General features: G+C 38.4%; 1 protein-coding gene across 1 annotated transcript; it reads left to right on the top strand.

Annotated features, from left to right (window-relative positions):
• Window positions 1–1,933: 1,933 nt before the first annotated feature.
• LOC100893724 (coiled-coil domain-containing protein 151) lies at window positions 1,934–15,482 on the top strand. Its single transcript, XM_011664381.2, has 14 exons — window positions 1,934–1,998; window positions 2,640–2,890; window positions 4,143–4,267; window positions 5,009–5,086; window positions 5,460–5,630; window positions 6,851–6,955; window positions 7,374–7,496; window positions 8,447–8,606; window positions 9,458–9,564; window positions 10,160–10,320; window positions 10,656–10,818; window positions 13,770–13,907; window positions 14,608–14,686; window positions 15,211–15,482. The coding sequence occupies exons 2-14, from the start codon at window positions 2,797–2,799 to the stop codon at window positions 15,327–15,329; spliced, it is 1,623 nt and encodes a 540-aa protein (XP_011662683.2). The 5' UTR covers window positions 1,934–1,998; window positions 2,640–2,796; the 3' UTR covers window positions 15,330–15,482.
• The last annotated feature ends 2,182 nt before the right edge of the window (window positions 15,483–17,664 follow it).

Here is a 17,664-nt window from a genome sequence, read left to right as displayed (position 1 = left end):
ATGGATTCCACTGACCTCAAGTTTGTTAGTACCATTAATTGTGTGTGAACATTGTGAAATTCAAATTTATTTATTACAACAACAAAAAACAATTAGCTGAAACTGAAACATCAGTACAAGAAAAAGGAATTCCACTTACCACCTCAGTTTCTATAGCTTTGTCCCAAAGGCTATGCTCCTTGTGTGTTACAGCGTTGTATCAGCAGAAGAGTGTGTTATACAGTGCAACTAAACTATTGTCCATTCTTTTCGTCCGTATATATCTTGTACATCAGCATGTCATGCAAGCGTCGAGCAGGAAATTAGAAATGATTTTGCTACAACAGTTACGAGCATTTACGTGACAAGTATATGCCACTATATGCCGCAGTTCCACCGACGTGACCAACCCCAGATCGACGATAGACCAAGCTGAATATTATGATTGGGAGCCTTGGAAGCCTATGTCTGCGCACCTGCAATATTTAACTTGAAATCGATTTACTTTCATATTCCTCTATTAAAGCTTACTACAATATTATTCCTCATTGTCGAAAGAGTAAATGTGCCACAATTGTCGGGCAAGAAATATGGCCTTTTTACAAGAAAAGGCTGCCACGTCATAGCATAGGTCCCATTTACATAGCATATTAGATTGTATTCCTCGCTGAATGTAAGCTTTGATCGAAATTAATGTAATATAGTTACACGCTATTGAACGGAGGGCCAAAGTCCAATAATACTAAGTTTTGGGGTTGGTTGCCACTACCACAAACTAAACACCCCTTGTAAATTCGCGAGATTTTATCATAATACACAATATATTTCAGAGGTATTGATTTATTCAATTTCGAGCGAACACCCCTAAATCGGAAAGGACGTCCAAAAAAGCGGCTCTTTAATTTGATGAAATTAAGGAAAACCTTCAACTACCATGAATTTAGTGATCTAATTTCCACAAAAATGAAAATGTTTGCCCATATTGTCTAATAACTATTTGCATATAATAATAATAATAATAAGATATTTGTATACCGCAAAATGCAAATTGCCTCTAAGCGGTTTATGTGTATCGAGGACATGTTTGGTTAGTTTAAATCCTGTATACGCAGGATTTTTTCAAGGAGGGTGTTTAAAAGTTCAAAATCGCGCTGACCGATATTTCGCTCAGTTTGGGGGGTGGGGGGGGGGGGTGGGGGGGGGGGGGTAGTGAGCCTTTTTTGCCCCATCCCCCCGAAATTTATTTCGCTCAGTGCAGGGGGGAGGGGGTGGGGTTAAGGAGCATTATTTTTTTTTTTTAATCAGCACCCCTAAATAAATGAATTCGAGGGGGGGGTTAACCCCCAAAACACCCCCCCCCCCTGCGTACGCGCCTGCCATGGATGTTGTGTCAAATGAAGGATGACTAAAATACTTCCAGTTGATATCAATTTCATTGAGATAATTATGCAGTGTGTAAAATATAGATTTTAAGCCGAAAATTTGCTTTTTGGTAGCTATTTTTTCCCCTCTAATTTTGGCCAGTATCTCGGTATATGTATATTAACTGGACGATAGTTATTATTTAAGTAGTGCAGAAAGTTCAAAGTTCGAAGGATTGGGAGTGCTGAGGGCTGTTGATAAGTACTTCTTTTGTACTCTGTGATGTTTCAGGAAATGTTGGCATTGGCAATTGCGAGATAACATGAACAGCTAGCTACGACGTCAAGAAGAGAGATTTTTTGCCCTAAAACCTGTGCGCGCACCATTCAGACAGTACTACATAACGCGTTAATATGAAATATACGCTTATTCTCTACGCATCCACAATACTGGATTGGTGGTGAATGAGCATGTCGAATGCGCGTAACGAGCGTATTTGCAGCGTATCTAAATCACTTTTGAAATAACAGGTGCGCGTTGGAAGCTCGAGGCTTTACCCCTAAAAATAATGCTGTTGGAGTCTTAACTAGCGGGAAAATAGGAAGCTTTGGCGCCTCGCAAGCGGTCGGGAAACTTAATTCCAGCTTAGGGGGCATGGTAAGTGAGGGTGATAATTATGGGGATGGTGATGGTGATGATGATGATGATGGTAATGATGGTGATGGTGATGAAGATGATGGTGATAGTCTTATGAAGATGACGATAATGATTATGATGATTATGGTATTGGGGATAGATCTAGGCATAATGATTGTAGTGTTCATAATGATGAGGTGATTAATTTAAATTGACAACGGAAATGGTGTGATAATATTAATGATGATAAAGATGATGGTGATTATGAAAATAATTGTGGTGATAGTGGTGATGATAGGAGTGGTCATTAGTTATGATAATGATGATGGAATTATGATTATGACAGTAATAATGATGATAATGATGATGATGGTGATGGCGATAATATTGTGATAATAATAATAATAATGATAATGATTACGATTTATAACAAGAGTTATTGTGCTGATTTTGTTGAATTCCAGCATGATTACATTTTCAATAGTGCTGCTGATAAAAACAAGAATAGATCTATAACTATTATGATGCAAAAAATCGGTCCTGTCACATTAGCTCAATCCCCGAAGGGTACATTCTAAATTTCTCACAAGCCAAATCCTGAAATCGATTAAATGTTATTTCGATCCAAACACTGACTCCTTTTATCTATGTTTCTCAAACAGTTTTCTCCGAATTCCAGTAAGGCCTAGCTCCACGAATAGGCCTATATTCTCTGCCAAGCACGTTCATCATCACAACACACCAACCTGCCTGCTTAAACATATCTATTTGTATTCACCCTCGTCATTGACTACCATCGAGCGTGATCACTGACCACCGATGATGGGTCCATCGAAAGGGCAAGAGCCGATGGCCAGTGCGTGGACAATCTATGACAACATCGAGCAGTACCGGGGTAAAGTCGCCCTCAAAGGTATGACAAAATATTGTGGTATAGTGGTTATTTCACTCGACTTTAACTCGAAAGGTTGAGGGTTCGAATCCCAGATCGGTAATTACGTCAACAGTAGTATAGTAATAGTATAATAAAGGAGGTACATGTATATCAGATTTAAAGAAATTGTGCTTTGATTCCCTGCATGAGGTGACCAAAGTTCACGGAGAATAAAACAAATATTAGGAATGTGATGCTTGATCCCTGATTTCTCATGATTCTACACAAATGTATTTGGTTCAATTATTACATTATTATATTATCGATTGGAGGCGGGAGGAGGGTCACGCAATCCCGTGCCCCCTGTATATAAGCCATTGTTCATAACCATTATTGGTAACCACAAAATGCTGGAAACCCGTACAAGAAATGTTATGATTGTCCATGCAGGGAATCTCACCAACCCTTCTTTACCCCCGCCCTTATACTGTTATACTGTACGTAGTCATGAATGAATATGACTAACATTACTCAGCGGCGCCTACTGTGGTTCACCACGTGAGGCGCGGAGAACTTATCCCATCCAATTGAATGGCAGCCAGTGAAAACGAATTTGTTTGATAAAATTATGGATATGCAAGCACTACTTTAAAAAAACAGAACTTTGTCATTCCTTGCTCATTTTTCCTGATTGAGATATCATTATGAAGGGCAGAAACTCAACTTTCTTGAAATTTGATTTTCTCTGTGAAATTCAGATACCGTCCGCCAAATAACCTTTTGGTTTCCTCTCTTCAAATTCATTTTAATCATTTATGCGTGGAATATGCATCATAATGAGTTGCATCAAATGAAAGAGGATGATCTAAGCTTTCGAAATATGTGTCATGTATTAATTATAAATGTGACTAAGTTATAATAAAACATCGATAATTCTCGGTTTCGTTTTTTCTGGGACGTACAGTATAACTACGCTCAGTGATGAGATGATGAGTAGGACTAGTGTCGTGGTATATTGGTTCATTCAGTTGACTCTCAATCCAAAGGTTAATAATTCAAATCCCAGCCCGAAACTACTGACTTTGGCTTAAGTGTTATTCCACATTTGCCACTCACGAGGTACTATTATTATTATTACTACTATTATTATTATAATTATCATTATCATTGTTATTGTTATTATTATTATTATTATTATTCATTGTTATTATTATTATTATTATTATTATTATTCTTCTCATTCTTATTCTCATTATTATTCGGGTTTTTTATTTTTCATTCTGGTGTTCAGAGCGCGACCACAGGGCCTACTATGAAAGTTCTCAGTTCAAGAAACGACAACATGAGCAAGAGATTGCCATACTCAGGCGAGACAACAAAGAAACAAGGGTGACCCTTACGCAAAAAACACTCCAGGTAATATTTCAATATTTGAGTGGTCTATCCAGGCGTACCCGGGAGTTAGATTAGGATAGGAGACATAATTATATAGTTTCCCTTGTATTATGGTACACAGTACTCACCCCCTGCCCCCCCCCCCCCATTAGCCTGAAGATGTATATATGCTCCTCTTTATTCAATTATAAAATGCCCAGTGAAATAGAAGCCCCTAGTCTTTTTTTATAACATAATGCCTGAAAATCACTTAAAATTGCGTATCGTCTGTTTAGAGCCAGGGGAGTGTACTAGTTCTGTAAAAAGTACATGAGATAATGACCCTCTGGCTCTCAACCGACGGTGAAACAATCTCCAAATCAATTTAAACCTTTTACTATGAATCCATGTACTATTTTTGACCAGTAACTTTTCATATTTGACCCATTATCATTTCCCTTTTAATAATAAGTTCTTCATAATTTACTTTAGTTATACCTATACATTACATACATGCAGTTTTTATGTTCTATATGCAATATTGTACCCATAAACTGACATAAAATTTAATTTGATACCGTGTAATGATTTGAACGTAGCAACCACATAATTATTATTCCACTCAAGTACCACACAATTTGTTTACTCTATATAAATTCGTTGTGTCAATTATTTCTACCGTTGTTATTTATGAATATGTGTTTTATTTGTATTTGAAATCCAAAATTTTGGTTGCAATAAATAAATAAAATATATATTCATGTTTTCTTTGATTTTTGCTAGGGAGATGCAAGGTTGATCACACAAGCTCTATCAAGTCGTAAAGAGGAACAGTTAGCACTACAACGCAAAACTGCCGAGGTCGGTCCATGAATCCCGTTTGTTTTTCTCTTAAAAACAAAATCAAGTAAAATGACCTATTTTGCACGTCGAAAAACACATCACAGCAGCCGTTTACGATGTACTTTGTCAGACAAATTAGACGGATTGCTTCTAACCATCTGGTCTTCGCGTCGGGTCGGGTTGTTGGATTATACTCGAACTTTCGTTAAAACATATTCAACCATTAAAGATAGTTTTTGTTGTTTTTGAGAGACCTTTTTTTTATTTTCAAGCCAAGCTTTTCCACAATATCTCCTCTTTCTTTTTTTCAATGAATAGTTTGCGTTTTCTACTTGTGAGAATATTGTTGAAGGAAAGATAGTTAACACTTGAATTTGAACTTACCCCACAGAGTGCCATTCATGAACTGGATCTTAAGGTGTGCGAGAAAGCGAAGCAACTGAACTTCCTGCGCTATGACCGACTGCAGAAGATGCAACGTATTTCCGACATGGACGCCAACATGGCGACGGAAAAATCCGTCATGAAAAATCATGGAAAACTAGCTAAACATGACCAACAGGTGAGAGCCTGATGAAGGTGGATGAAGACATTTGTAACCTTTATTTCATTCATTAATCCACACTTGCCACTCCCGACCCAGGTGAAGTAAATGGGTACCCAGTGGGGACAAAAATGTCTTGAATGCCTTAAATAGCGCCTTATCGTGGGGGCTCAGCTGCATACAGCCGGGTAATAATAATGGGGTTCATACACAGAGAAATTAGTGAGATTAAAACATCCATTTTTGAATCGCCATTAGAATCTCACTTTTTTGTTTGTGTGTGAACCTAATACTCTCGATAAGATACTGATCGCCTTCATTTTGGTTGTTGCTGTAGTTTTTGTTGTTATTTTTATTATTAACATGATTCTATTCATCAATTATTAACTCGATCCCTAATTTTCCAGACAGCTGGCAATGTTTCCAACATCTCCATTCGCCAAACACAAGTGCACCGTTCATAGTTACGTGTGTGAACGGAGTTGGCAAATTGGCAAACTCGACTGCGTTTTGCGGTCCTCTCAAGTATCCCTTCTCTGCCCTGAGTAGAGGGTGGACAAAGACTAATTTCTTGCTAAACGAAAATAACCATTAGTATCTTTTAAAAATATAAGGAGGAGGAGGAGGAGGAGAAGAAGAAGAAGAAGAAGAAGAAGAAGAAGAAGAAGAAGAAGAAGAAGAAGAAGAAGAAGAAGAAGAGGGGGAGGAGGAGGAGGAGGAGAAGAAGAAGAAGAAGAAGAAGAAGAAGGAGAAGAAGAAAGTTGGAAGAAGGAGAAGAAATTGGAAGAAAAAGAAGAGGAAGGAAAAGAAGAAGAAGAGGTTGGAAGAAGGAGAAGAAATTGGAAGAAAAAGAAGAGGAAGAAGAAGAAGAAGAAGAAGAAGAAGAAGAAGAAGAAGAAGAAGAGGAAGAGAAGAAGAAGAAGAAGAAGAAGAAGAAGAAGAAGAAGAAGAAGAAGAAGAAAAAGAAGAAAAAGAAGAAGAAGAAAAAGAAGAAGAAAAAGAAGAATGAGAAGAAGAAGGAGAAGGAGGAGGAGGAGCGGGAGGAGAAAATATCCGAATGGTGTAAAAGAAAAACAAGAAGAAATAAAAAGATGATGAAGACAAAGAGAAAAGAAGAAGAACCACAACGACGAGAACCTTTAGTGATCAAGATAACAATGGAGTAGGCAAAGTCTTACAGATGAAAACGTGTTCATATTCCATATTATTTTTTCCCAATTTTATTTCCCTTAATTCAGACAATCCGCATGATTGAGAACAACCTTGATAAAGCCAAGATCAAGTATGACATGGCCATAAAGATACAGCGAAATTACATCGAAATTCTACAATGTCTAGAGGAGGTATGTTTATTTTGTTTCGTTATTTGGGGGGTAGAAGTTCGTTGATTAAATTATTCATCTTTAAAGTGACGAATTTATAGCACACGACTCGCTATTCGATCCCAATGCGAAATATATCAAAGATATCATTTGTTTGTTTGTTCGCTAGCTTTGCCCTCTCACCAGAATTTACAAACTAATTTGCCTTACGTGTCTTAATGGCACTTAACAAGAGCCAGGATTATGCAAAACGAATCTTATGAGATGATTTTAGGATTGGGGTGACGCGAAACTTTTTACTTCTTAAAAGCAGGGAAAAGGAAGCCGTGACTAAATAAATGTTGAAAAATGCTGATGTACATATTTGTATATAGAATCAACATTTGTAAAAGTTTTATATTTACATTATCTTCTTCTTCTTTTTTCGCTCACCCTCTAGGAACGCCTTGCTCTTCCAAAGAAACTGCGGTGCTTGGAGAGAACGCTGGAGGAGCAGCGAAAAGAACTGGCTGAACTGAAAGAAATCAACAAAGATGCTCATATTAAGAAAGACTTAGCAAAGGTACGATTTTCATTTGACACCGGCGTTTAATACAAAGGTGTGAATCATCTTTCTAATCGCTCATTGAACACGAAGCGTCATTTCAATTTCGTTATTACTGTGCTAATAAATAAAAATAATAATATACAACATGTATAAGGCGCTTAATACGGTTGTTTCTGAGCGCACGGTTGTCTGACGCAGTACTACGTCATCGCTGACGCTGTACTCCGTCAATAAAATGACGCCCCGTGAGTAACGCAAGGCCAAAATTATTTATCCCATCTTTTTTTAGGCCTGTATGTTTGTCTACATAGTCTATTGTCAGGTTGGATGAGTCAGCAAATTACCGTTTGTCGTATGAAATTCCAAGTAATATTATTGTGCAGAAAAAATAAGAGTTTGGCCAAATTTGGTCTCGCTCAACATGGCTTATACTCTTTTGCTTTTGGCTTGCCCGACAAAGCAATATTCTCAATTAGTGTGGGTAGATGAAAATGCGCTCTTGACCATCGGTGAGCCGACTGAGCCCTCAGTGACAAGGCCCACCTAACACCACTCTCACCATCATCATCTGATATCACAGTCTTTAACACCTGCTTTAAAGCCCCACTGCACTACTTATATATACTTGCGCCCTCTATATAGCAAACAATGCCTAATCGGTGCCTGTTGGTCCCCCCATGCTCCTTTTTTCTTATGTTAATTGAAAGCTGATTTGATGAGATAACCACCTGTCAGGGACCTTGCAGGGAGAAAAGACCTTGTCCCCTTGAGCTTATCCCCCCCCCCCCCTAGCCGAACGAGTGCAGACGGGCTTTAAGGACTAATAATAATAATATTGAACCATCTCGTTCCAAAGCAAAATAAAAGCATGTTTAGACGAAAAAGTACTTCATTTGTTATAGGCTATATACGACTATAAATCCATTTACGACTATAATTGTTGTTTCCTTTTTTTTTCTTTTCAGGCCGAATTTACACAGCTGGAGCAGAAGATGATGGAAGCAAAACGATCGCGTGATCGAACTTTGAACCGGATGAAGAAACAAGCGGAGAGACAGAAAGAGATGGCAGAGAAGACAGAGAAGCGCGCGCGTGCGACACTGCAGACGGACGACGCAACTCAAGGTCTTTCTTTTTTTCTTTGCCTCTTTAAAATGTTATCTTCATGGACACAACATTAAAAGATAACATACATAGGTAATTACAGCTCACAAAAATGATGGTAATAACGTTAGAAAAGAACAACAACAACAACCACCAATGCCTTGGGATTGCCCCTAAATACAAATTTTCTAATTAAGGACTCTCCTCATTGGGAGATGTCCGAAGAAAAAAAAAATCCCTCACCGCACAAAAACCATACATTTACATAAAATACGCATTTACACTTAATGAATTTCTGGTAATGCCTGATTTTGTTTCCCCTCCATTATGCGGCTGTTATAATTAATTCTATTTCTGATTATATAATGTTATAGGATTGGTCGCCTATCACGTTCAAGCTTTAGCAATTGATATGGCGGTCTCTTGTATTTTTCAATTTTGACATGATTTGTCAATTTTTTTTTCTGAAATAAAAGCAAACGAACAAACATCAATATCGCTCTCACTTTTCATGCTCTCTATGTCTTTCTGTATTTACCGTTTAGCCTGCTCTCATATAGTTCTGTATTTTTTTCTCCAATGGCTTAGATTCTTTTGTAACTCTGTTGCTCTTCTTTTGCATGTCCCATTGTGTTTGTCTCCCTTTCCCTCTCCCTCTGACTCTGCCCGCCCTTCACCGCCCCCCCCCCCCCCTCTCTCTCTCTCTCTCTCTCTCCTCCACCCCCTCCCTCTTTCTTCTTTCACCTAGCTCGCTCCTTCCATTTATCCCCTTTCCCTCCCCTTCCCCATTTTATTTCTCCATATCTATTCAGGTTTAGGTTATTTCCCTGTAGGACTCATTCCGCTAACTTTGTCTTTCCTTCCTTTCTCAGACACCAAGCGGCAGTCGCAAATGGACGAAGACAACTGGGTGAAAGTCACCACATACGAAGAAGCTTTCCAGAGAATCAAAGATGCTACCGGTGTCTCCGACATCAATGTAAGTCAGTTTCCTGCCAAAAGTAAAACGGTGACCAGAGCCCTGTTTCATTAAAACTCTAATCAACAACAAATGCCTAATTTATATGACAAATTAGTTCTCAGCTAATCAAATGCAATTCTTTCAGTAGGTAATGACGTTTCTTGTAATTCGTTATCTATTATGTTTATAACAAGTTTCATAAAACAAGACCCACAATGCGAGCACCACCTTGACTAAAATCGCAGTCGTATCTTGTCGGCCGGCTCAGACTTCAGTCAGAAAGGGTCGTTTTGCACATCGGATCCCAAGTTCGTATAGGCAATGAATATTCTCCATTCGAGACGACAAATAAACAAACAAAAATGTACAAGTAAATCAAATTAAAAACTCGAAACAGAGCTCGTAAGCCTATTTTATGTAGGGCTCTAAATGCTCGTTTAGGTATGACGCGTTTTAACCGTGGCATTTTTTTAAATATAAAGTGATATACATATTTCTGAATCTTAACAGAGCTCATTGAATACGAGCAAGTCCTTTGTTGCGTCACGGCGCAGTTGCCATTCATTTTATACGTTAAAAAAAACCGTGGAGTCGCTCCGATTCTAATTTTCAGGAGATTGAGGACCGTTTTCTGAGTCAGAAGCTTACCTTCGAGCATCTGGAGCTGCAGAAGCTAAGCGGCGAGAAGCAGCGCAAGTCTCTGGAGAAGCAGAACAGACAACTCTTGGAGCAGTACGAGGCCCTCAAATACAGCGGCGAGAGCAAGATGTCACGGTAAGACAATTACACTTCTCTTCTTTTTTTAAAAAACCTGACTACTAAGAAACCATGTACGCAGTAAGGAATCAGGGGACCGACGGCGTAAAGTCCTCTCCGAAGAACTTGGTAAATTATGATTAATGCCTTACCACAGGGCAGTAGCGCATCGACTTCGTTTCCAATTTTAGTTCATTATTACTCCCATTTTAACTGGTAAATTCTTTAGCTCCTTAAAAAGGGTTTATTGGTAAAAACTTACAGGATTTAATCCGTTATAGAAAGAGGGGTTTGTCATTTGAGGAAACTTGGTAATTTGAAGACAATTAATTCTATGGGGTTTTTTTGTCCAGAGGAGAGCAGTTATTGGAACAGATGCAGGACCATCTTGACGGAGAGACAACTAGAAGAGACACTGCGAAGAGGAATCTTGAGAACGCTTACAAACTACTCTCCAACCTCAAATCTGGTATCAAACATCTTGTGGATACTCTCAAAGACATCACAGTCAGAGGGGTAAGAAGGGTTTATGGTAATGATGATGATGTTCATAGTGATGCTGATGATTAGGTGGCCATTGAGAGCGCTCAAGCTTTTCTCTAACTTCAAGAGCAGTATTAAACATTTTGTGGATACTCTCAAAGACATCAAAGTCAGAGGGGTAAGGAGGTTAATGGTGATAATGGGGATGTTCATGGTGATGCTGATGATTATGGTGGTCATTATGTAGATTAAGAGCGCTTATAAGCTACTCTCCAACCTCAAATCCGGTATCAAACATCTTGTGGATACTCTCAAAGACATCAAAGTCAGAGGGGTAAGAAGGTTTATGGTAATGATAATTTAATGATGATGCTGAGGATTATGGTGCATGGTCATTGAGGATATAGAGAGCGCTTATAAGCCACTCTCCGACTTCAAATCCTGTATTCGGGAAAAAATGCATGGCCATACTGATTAAAAACAAAATTATGATGCACAATTCTGCCATGTGAACTCGTTCGTGTGCCGGAATCCTAGGTTAGATATATGTTTCCCCTTTACTTTTCCTACTCTTTCTCTGCGCCCAAATAACCCCAGATCCCGTACTATTCATCATCAGCCCATTTTATTCATGCCTTTGACATTTTAGCCTTGATACGATATGGTATAGTTTGTAGGGGTGGCGGAATCTTCTTCAGAGGGTGAGGTGGTCTCAGCGTGATCTGGGGTGGTTTGCCCAAACTAGTTGGCTTCTTCATTTTATGTATCTGCTTTGCCTTTTGCATCATTTTGGAATTGTGCTCTTCGTACTGCTTGGGCAACTCAAACATGGAAAAAGAAAAAGCATTTGTCAGTCGTACATGGAAATTCTGACGAAGAAATTCAACCTGTCTTTTGTGCTGCTGCAATATTTTGTTGACTGAATCAGGCATGCTCTCTGTGGTACCACGCATACGACTTGACAAATGATTAGCCAAAGATGTCCCAGAACGGTAGACGCTGCGTGAGGGTTGCACCGAGCCTTCCATCAAGACATGCGAGGAAACCTTTGAAGCTGGAATAGTGACGTCATCGCAGCTTACTGGCAACGTGGATACTTGAACTATGCTTGACTCCTTTGTGAAAAGGATGGGTTCAGGTGACTTTCTTTGCTCACTGGAGAAAGTTTGCGCCACTGGTGTTAATTCTGGAGGTGGTGATGATGTGCTCCCTAAATGGCTAGGTAAAGTAGAATGTGTGAATCGGTAGGTTGGTTCTTTATCTGAAGGCAGTGGAGGCTGCGGCAATAGAGGCGGGGAAATTGGAGGATCTACGGTCAGTTTGAATTCCGAGTATTTCCTAAGAGCGTCTGCAGGAGGTTGGCTTTGATGGTTGACATCATTTGCCTGATTTGATTCAACTTCTGGACCGAAATCTTCAGATGTTGATGCACTTGCTCGTCCATTCTCAGAAGCACCTGTCACTTCGATCGCCAGAGGGGTACGAAGGTTTATGGTAATGATAATTTAATGATGATGCTGAGGATTATGGTGCATGGTCATTGAGGATATAGAGAGCGCTTATAAGCCACTCTCCAACTTCAAATCCGGTATTAAATGTCTCATTTTGTTGTGGATACTCTCAAAGACATAAAAGTCAGAGGGGTACGAAGGTTTATGGTAATGATAATGTTCATGGTGATGCTGGTGGTTCTGGTGGTCATTGAATATACAGAGAGCGCTTACAAGCTACTCTCCAACCTCAAGAGCGGTATCAAAAATCTTGTGGATACTCTCAAAGACATCAAAGTCAGAGGGGTAAGAAGTTTTATGGTAATGATGATGTTCATGGTGATGCTGGTGATTATGGTGGTCATTGAGTATATTGTGAACGCTTGCAATCTTCTTTCCAACCTCAAATCTGGTATCAAACATTTTGTGGATACTCTCATAGACATCAAAGTCAGAGTGGTAAGAAGGTTTATGGTATTGATGATGATAAATTGCAACTTGTCTTTGATAAAACAATGTTATATTCTTTTTCATGTAAAGTTAATTCAAATGTATTGTAAAATTGAAAATGATTTGTCATCTTATATTAATTTTTCATGTGATGTTGACTTCAATGAATTGTGAAATTGTGAACATGCATAAATAAATAAATAAAATAAAATAAAATAAATCATGGTGATGATGATGATGATTATGGTGGTCATTGAGAGCGCTCAAGCTTTTCTCTAACTTGAAGAGCGGTATCAAACATCTTGTAGATACTCTCAAAGACACCTCAGTCAGAGGGGTACGAAAGTTTATGGTAATGATGATGTTCATGGTGATGCTGGTGGTTCTGGTGGTCATTGAATATATAGAGAGCGCTTACAAGCTACTCTCCAACCTCAAGAGCGGTATCAAAAATCTTGTGGATACTCTCAAAGACATCAAAGTCAGAGGGGTAAGAAGTTTTATGGTAATGATGATGTTCATGGTGATGCTGGTGATTATGGTGGTCATTGAGTATATTGTGAACGCTTGCAATCTTCTTTCCAACCTCAAATCTGGTATCAAACATTTTGTGGATACTCTCAAAGACATCAAAGTCAGAGGGGTAAGAAGGTTTTTTTGTAGTGATGGTGATGTTCATGGTGATGCTGATGATTATGAAGGTCATAGAGAAAATCATGAACATGTTGAGAGCGCTAAGTCATAATAAGGTAATAATGGATAATTTATAATAAGTATGTTCCTTCTCCTTCTTCTTCTTCTTCTTCTTCTTCTCCTCCTCCTTCTCCTTCTCGTTCTCCTTCTCGTTCTCGTTCTCTTTCTCCTTCTCCTCTTCTTCCTTCTTCTTCTTCTTCTTCTCCTCCTCCTTCTTCTCCTTCTCCTCTTCCTCCTTCTTCTTCTTCTCCTCCTTCTCCTCCTCTTCCTCCTCCTCCTCTTCTTCTTCCTCATCCTCCTCTTCCTCCTCCTTCTTCTTCTTCTTCTTCCTCTCCCTTCTTCTTCTGTCAGTCTATGCGTAATTTGGCCTTGTCGACCGAGGATCCCGTGGAGCAGCTGAACATCTGTGAGGTCAAACTTCTTTCCATGATGCGGCAAGCCAACGTCAAAGATACGGCAAGTTTCTGGAAAGTCAAGAGCAGTCCAGAGGTAAAATATGATAAAAGATTATTCCAAGTTGCAGACTGTCTTAGTTAAGGCTCATTCAGATATGCCGCGGTAAGGCGCTGCAAAGGCAGCCGTTTTCTGTTGTTAAACGTTTAACTGAATGACAACCTGTGCGCAAGATAAAAGTCCAAAGCGTATTCACTTTGTTCTGTGTTTTAAGATTCAGCAATATGAATTACACTTTACATCATCATGATAAAATGCCGCCATTTTACCGCTTTATAATATGAACGAGTTTGCAGGCTTCTGATTCTTTCGTTTTTTTGTGCCCAACTCGAACCGAATTGGCCATCATCTCCTAATTATCAATCGTGGCACTGCTTCTTTAGATACCGCCATCTTTTGCCGATAAGATAGGCCGTCGTCAAATGGTTGATTAAAAAAATACGTAAATGTGCTGAAGCAAGGCATTATTTTACATTTGAAATGGTCGTGAAAGCAATTAAATTAGTTCTTAATTTGGTTGATCAGAAATCGGCTAGCGAGAAAAAAAATGATTTTGATGTTCTTTTTGTATAAGGATGTTATTTTTACATGTGATTTGTTACGACTAATGCTACTTATGAAATACTGCAACAACATTTTCCAACCGCTGGCACACAGTTTCTTTCACAACGCAATCCCATGACCAGAAACCAACTGTTGTAAAAAATTTCTTTGGCGTTTTTTCTCCACACGACAGTTTCAGGAATTTATGGAGAATCATTTGGCGCCCGAGAATCTCAGGATCCGGATGGACGAACCGGACGCCTATGACTCCGGTAAATATATTATTATTAAGAAAACTGCGAAAACCAAAAAGGAAAGGGTTTGGCTGCTTTTTTGTTGTTGGTGTTGACGCTGTGGCGGATTTTGTTGTTTATGTTGTGCATTTGAAGAAGAAGAAGAAGAAGAAGAAGAAGAAGAAGAAGAAGAAGAAGAAGAAGAAGAAGAAGAAAGAGGAGGAGGAGGAGGAGGAGAAGAAGAGGGGGAGGAGGAGGAGAAGAAGGAGGAGGAGAGGAGGAGGAGGAGAAGAAGAAGTAGAAGAAGAAGAAGAAGAAGAGGAGGAAAAGAAGAAGAAGAAGAAGAAGAAGAGGAGGAGGAGGAGAAGGAGGAGGAGGAGAAGGAGGGGGAGGAGGAGAAGAAGAAGAAGAAGAAGAAGAAAAAGAAGAAGAAAAAGAAGGAGAAGAAATTGGAAGAAAAAGAAGAGGAAGGAGAAGAAGAAGTTCACGGTTGTATCTATCATTAGTTTTTGATCATCTTCATTCATCATTCTTCTTCTTTCATTTTTCTTCTTTCATTTCAGACGAGTATGGGTACGATAGCCAAGATAATGAGGACATGCTGACGAATGCGGACATCAAACGACAAGGCCAGAATCTTATGAACGCAAAGAAATCAAAACGAAAGAAGAAGAAAAACTAAAACTTACTCAAATTCATTAATCCATGCCAAAAAAGGAAAAATAAATCTGTTTATACTAGATGATCCATTTTCACTAACAATCAATAATATGCTTACATTTCCGATGTTATAAAAAATGATACAATTTTAGCAAAGGTGGAGATACTACGAAGGAATCCCTATTTTTTGAGGTTGAAGAAGCGATGTTGTGTGGAAACGCGTATTGATAGTCTACCGAATTCTATCTGCAAGAAATATAAGATTATCATGATTATGTGATCATATTTTAGAGGGGAAAAAATGAAAGAAACACAAACCTCTTTATAATGTGACTCTTCATTGAGGAGTAGTAGGACTGTTTTTTTTCGCTATAGCGACTCACTACAGAGGTACAAATACTTACTGCTACTAGTGAGTCAATTGAGCCAGTTATATTATTGTCCTTCTTCTTTCGTTATCTTATCCCTAATCACGATGGTAAACACACATTTATTTTGTGGTTCTTGTAAGAGAATATAGCAATTCTATAGTTTTCCCGTTCTAAATCATTTGCACCCAATTGCTGGTCTAACTTATCTAAATTATCAAATCATGATCTTAATGTTTCGAACCAATAAAAGATATCAAAACAATCGTCTCATTTTAGTCAAATTTCTTTTGTTTTTGCTTAGATTGTGAACCAATATTAAAGGCAAACTGTAAATGGTTTGTTGTGTTTACTTTAGATTTCAAATTGGGGGCTAAAATGAAAACTACTGATAATTTTCGTGGAAAATCCCGTGGGATATTTGACATAAAAGCGTGTCATTTGAGTTCCCACTAGTAATTTAGTTCATGTATTTCCTCGCTTTGACAATATGTTCCCCGTAACACAAGCCTAGCAATATTACTGATAGCATGATATATTTTTTGCGATTGATTGCACATAGAGATCAATGCAATCGATCACAAAATCAATTGCTAAGCTTTCTGTTCTGGGGCCCTGGCAAGTCAACCAGCGCAATGCGACACCGCGCACAGTTTGGAATAGCGACCTCTTGCGGGTGTTTGAATAGAATGTCTGCGTTGTCGTTTGGTAGACGAGACGAAATCGCCCCTCTTTGATATTGCGTAGTGTCAAAAGATGTAGTGGAAAAATATATTAGGCTTCAGTCTTGATCAGACAAATTGAATACAAATAAAGACAAAATGAACCAACTCAACACAAGTAAATGGACTGAAAATTTATTGGCACTATATCTTGAATATGAAAGGATGCAAACGAAGATATCAATTTCGGTTATGATTTCTAGGTTGAAAAAAAAAAATCACCTTTTTTTTTAAGGAGCTATTTTGTTTCTCAGATGGCGACTACTCTTGACTGTATATACATGTATATATATATATATATATATATATATATATATATATATATATATATATATATATATATATATGCCGTTCTTGTATAATGCATGTCACTTCATAACATAACGTCTCTATGCGATCGAGTGTGGTAAATATAGATCAATATCTTGCCAAAGAAAGAACAAAACATTTCTATTTTACAACTTCCCTCATCATTACCATCACCATCATCATCATCATCATCATCATCGTAATCACCGTCGTCATCATCATCATCACCGTAATCACGATCATCGCCCTCATCATTACCATCACCATCATCATCATTATCGTAATCACCGTCGTCATTACCATCATCATCCCCGTAATCACCATCACCATCATCATTATTCTATCATCACTATCAATAACATTTTCCGTCGTAATGTCTTTATCCTAAAATCAGTCTAAACAGCACCCAATTTTAATACTTCAGCTATTCAATAACTTGCGTATTTGAAAGAGGGGCAGTTAAGGGTGCAAAACATAAATAAAGAGATCTTGACTGTGATTTAAGAGCAGATTGACTCGGCCAAGTTCAGATTCAATTCAGGAACAACAGTCGACCAAAACACCACACGGCAAATATATCCTTTGTTTACATTTTTATTTGAATCGATCAATAAATAATACACAATCAAGTATACTTCCGTCAATACATATTGCAAAACATGAACAAACAAAAGAGCAACATAACTTGAGAATACACGATTGCGAGTTGAAAGGTCATATCACAAGCTATATAATGCAAACGTGGGCAAGAGAGTGCACACAAAAAGTTGTTGAAAACGTATAAACTTCAATCCTCTTTAAATGTATAAATAATGAAAATTCCACTCTTTAGGGGGATAAAATTCGTTTTAGAGTGAAAAATCCACTCTCGAAAGGATAATTCAACCACTACTTTGGAGTGCATTCCACTCTAGTTGGGAGTGGATTCAACTCTGAACAAAGTGATCCTAATTATGCA

This window comes from Strongylocentrotus purpuratus, unplaced genomic scaffold, assembly GCF_000002235.5.
Source record: "Strongylocentrotus purpuratus isolate Spur 01 unplaced genomic scaffold, Spur_5.0 spur5_scaffold_4, whole genome shotgun sequence".
In the NCBI taxonomy this organism is placed as follows: Eukaryota; Metazoa; Echinodermata; class Echinoidea; order Camarodonta; family Strongylocentrotidae; genus Strongylocentrotus; species Strongylocentrotus purpuratus.
The sequence above is the reverse complement of the archived record's forward strand: the minus strand, read 5'-3'. Positions and strand labels throughout refer to the sequence as shown.

Coding starts and splice junctions, on each gene's coding strand:
- LOC100893724 (XM_011664381.2), top strand. CDS start 2,797: ATGATGGGTCCATCGAAAGGGCAAGAGCCGATGGCCAGTGCGTGGACA. Junction 5,631..6,850: donor TAGCTAAACATGACCAACAG/GTGAGAGCCTGA, acceptor CCCTTAATTCAG/ACAATCCGCATGATTGAGAA. Junction 7,497..8,446: donor TTAAGAAAGACTTAGCAAAG/GTACGATTTTCA, acceptor TTTTCTTTTCAG/GCCGAATTTACACAGCTGGA.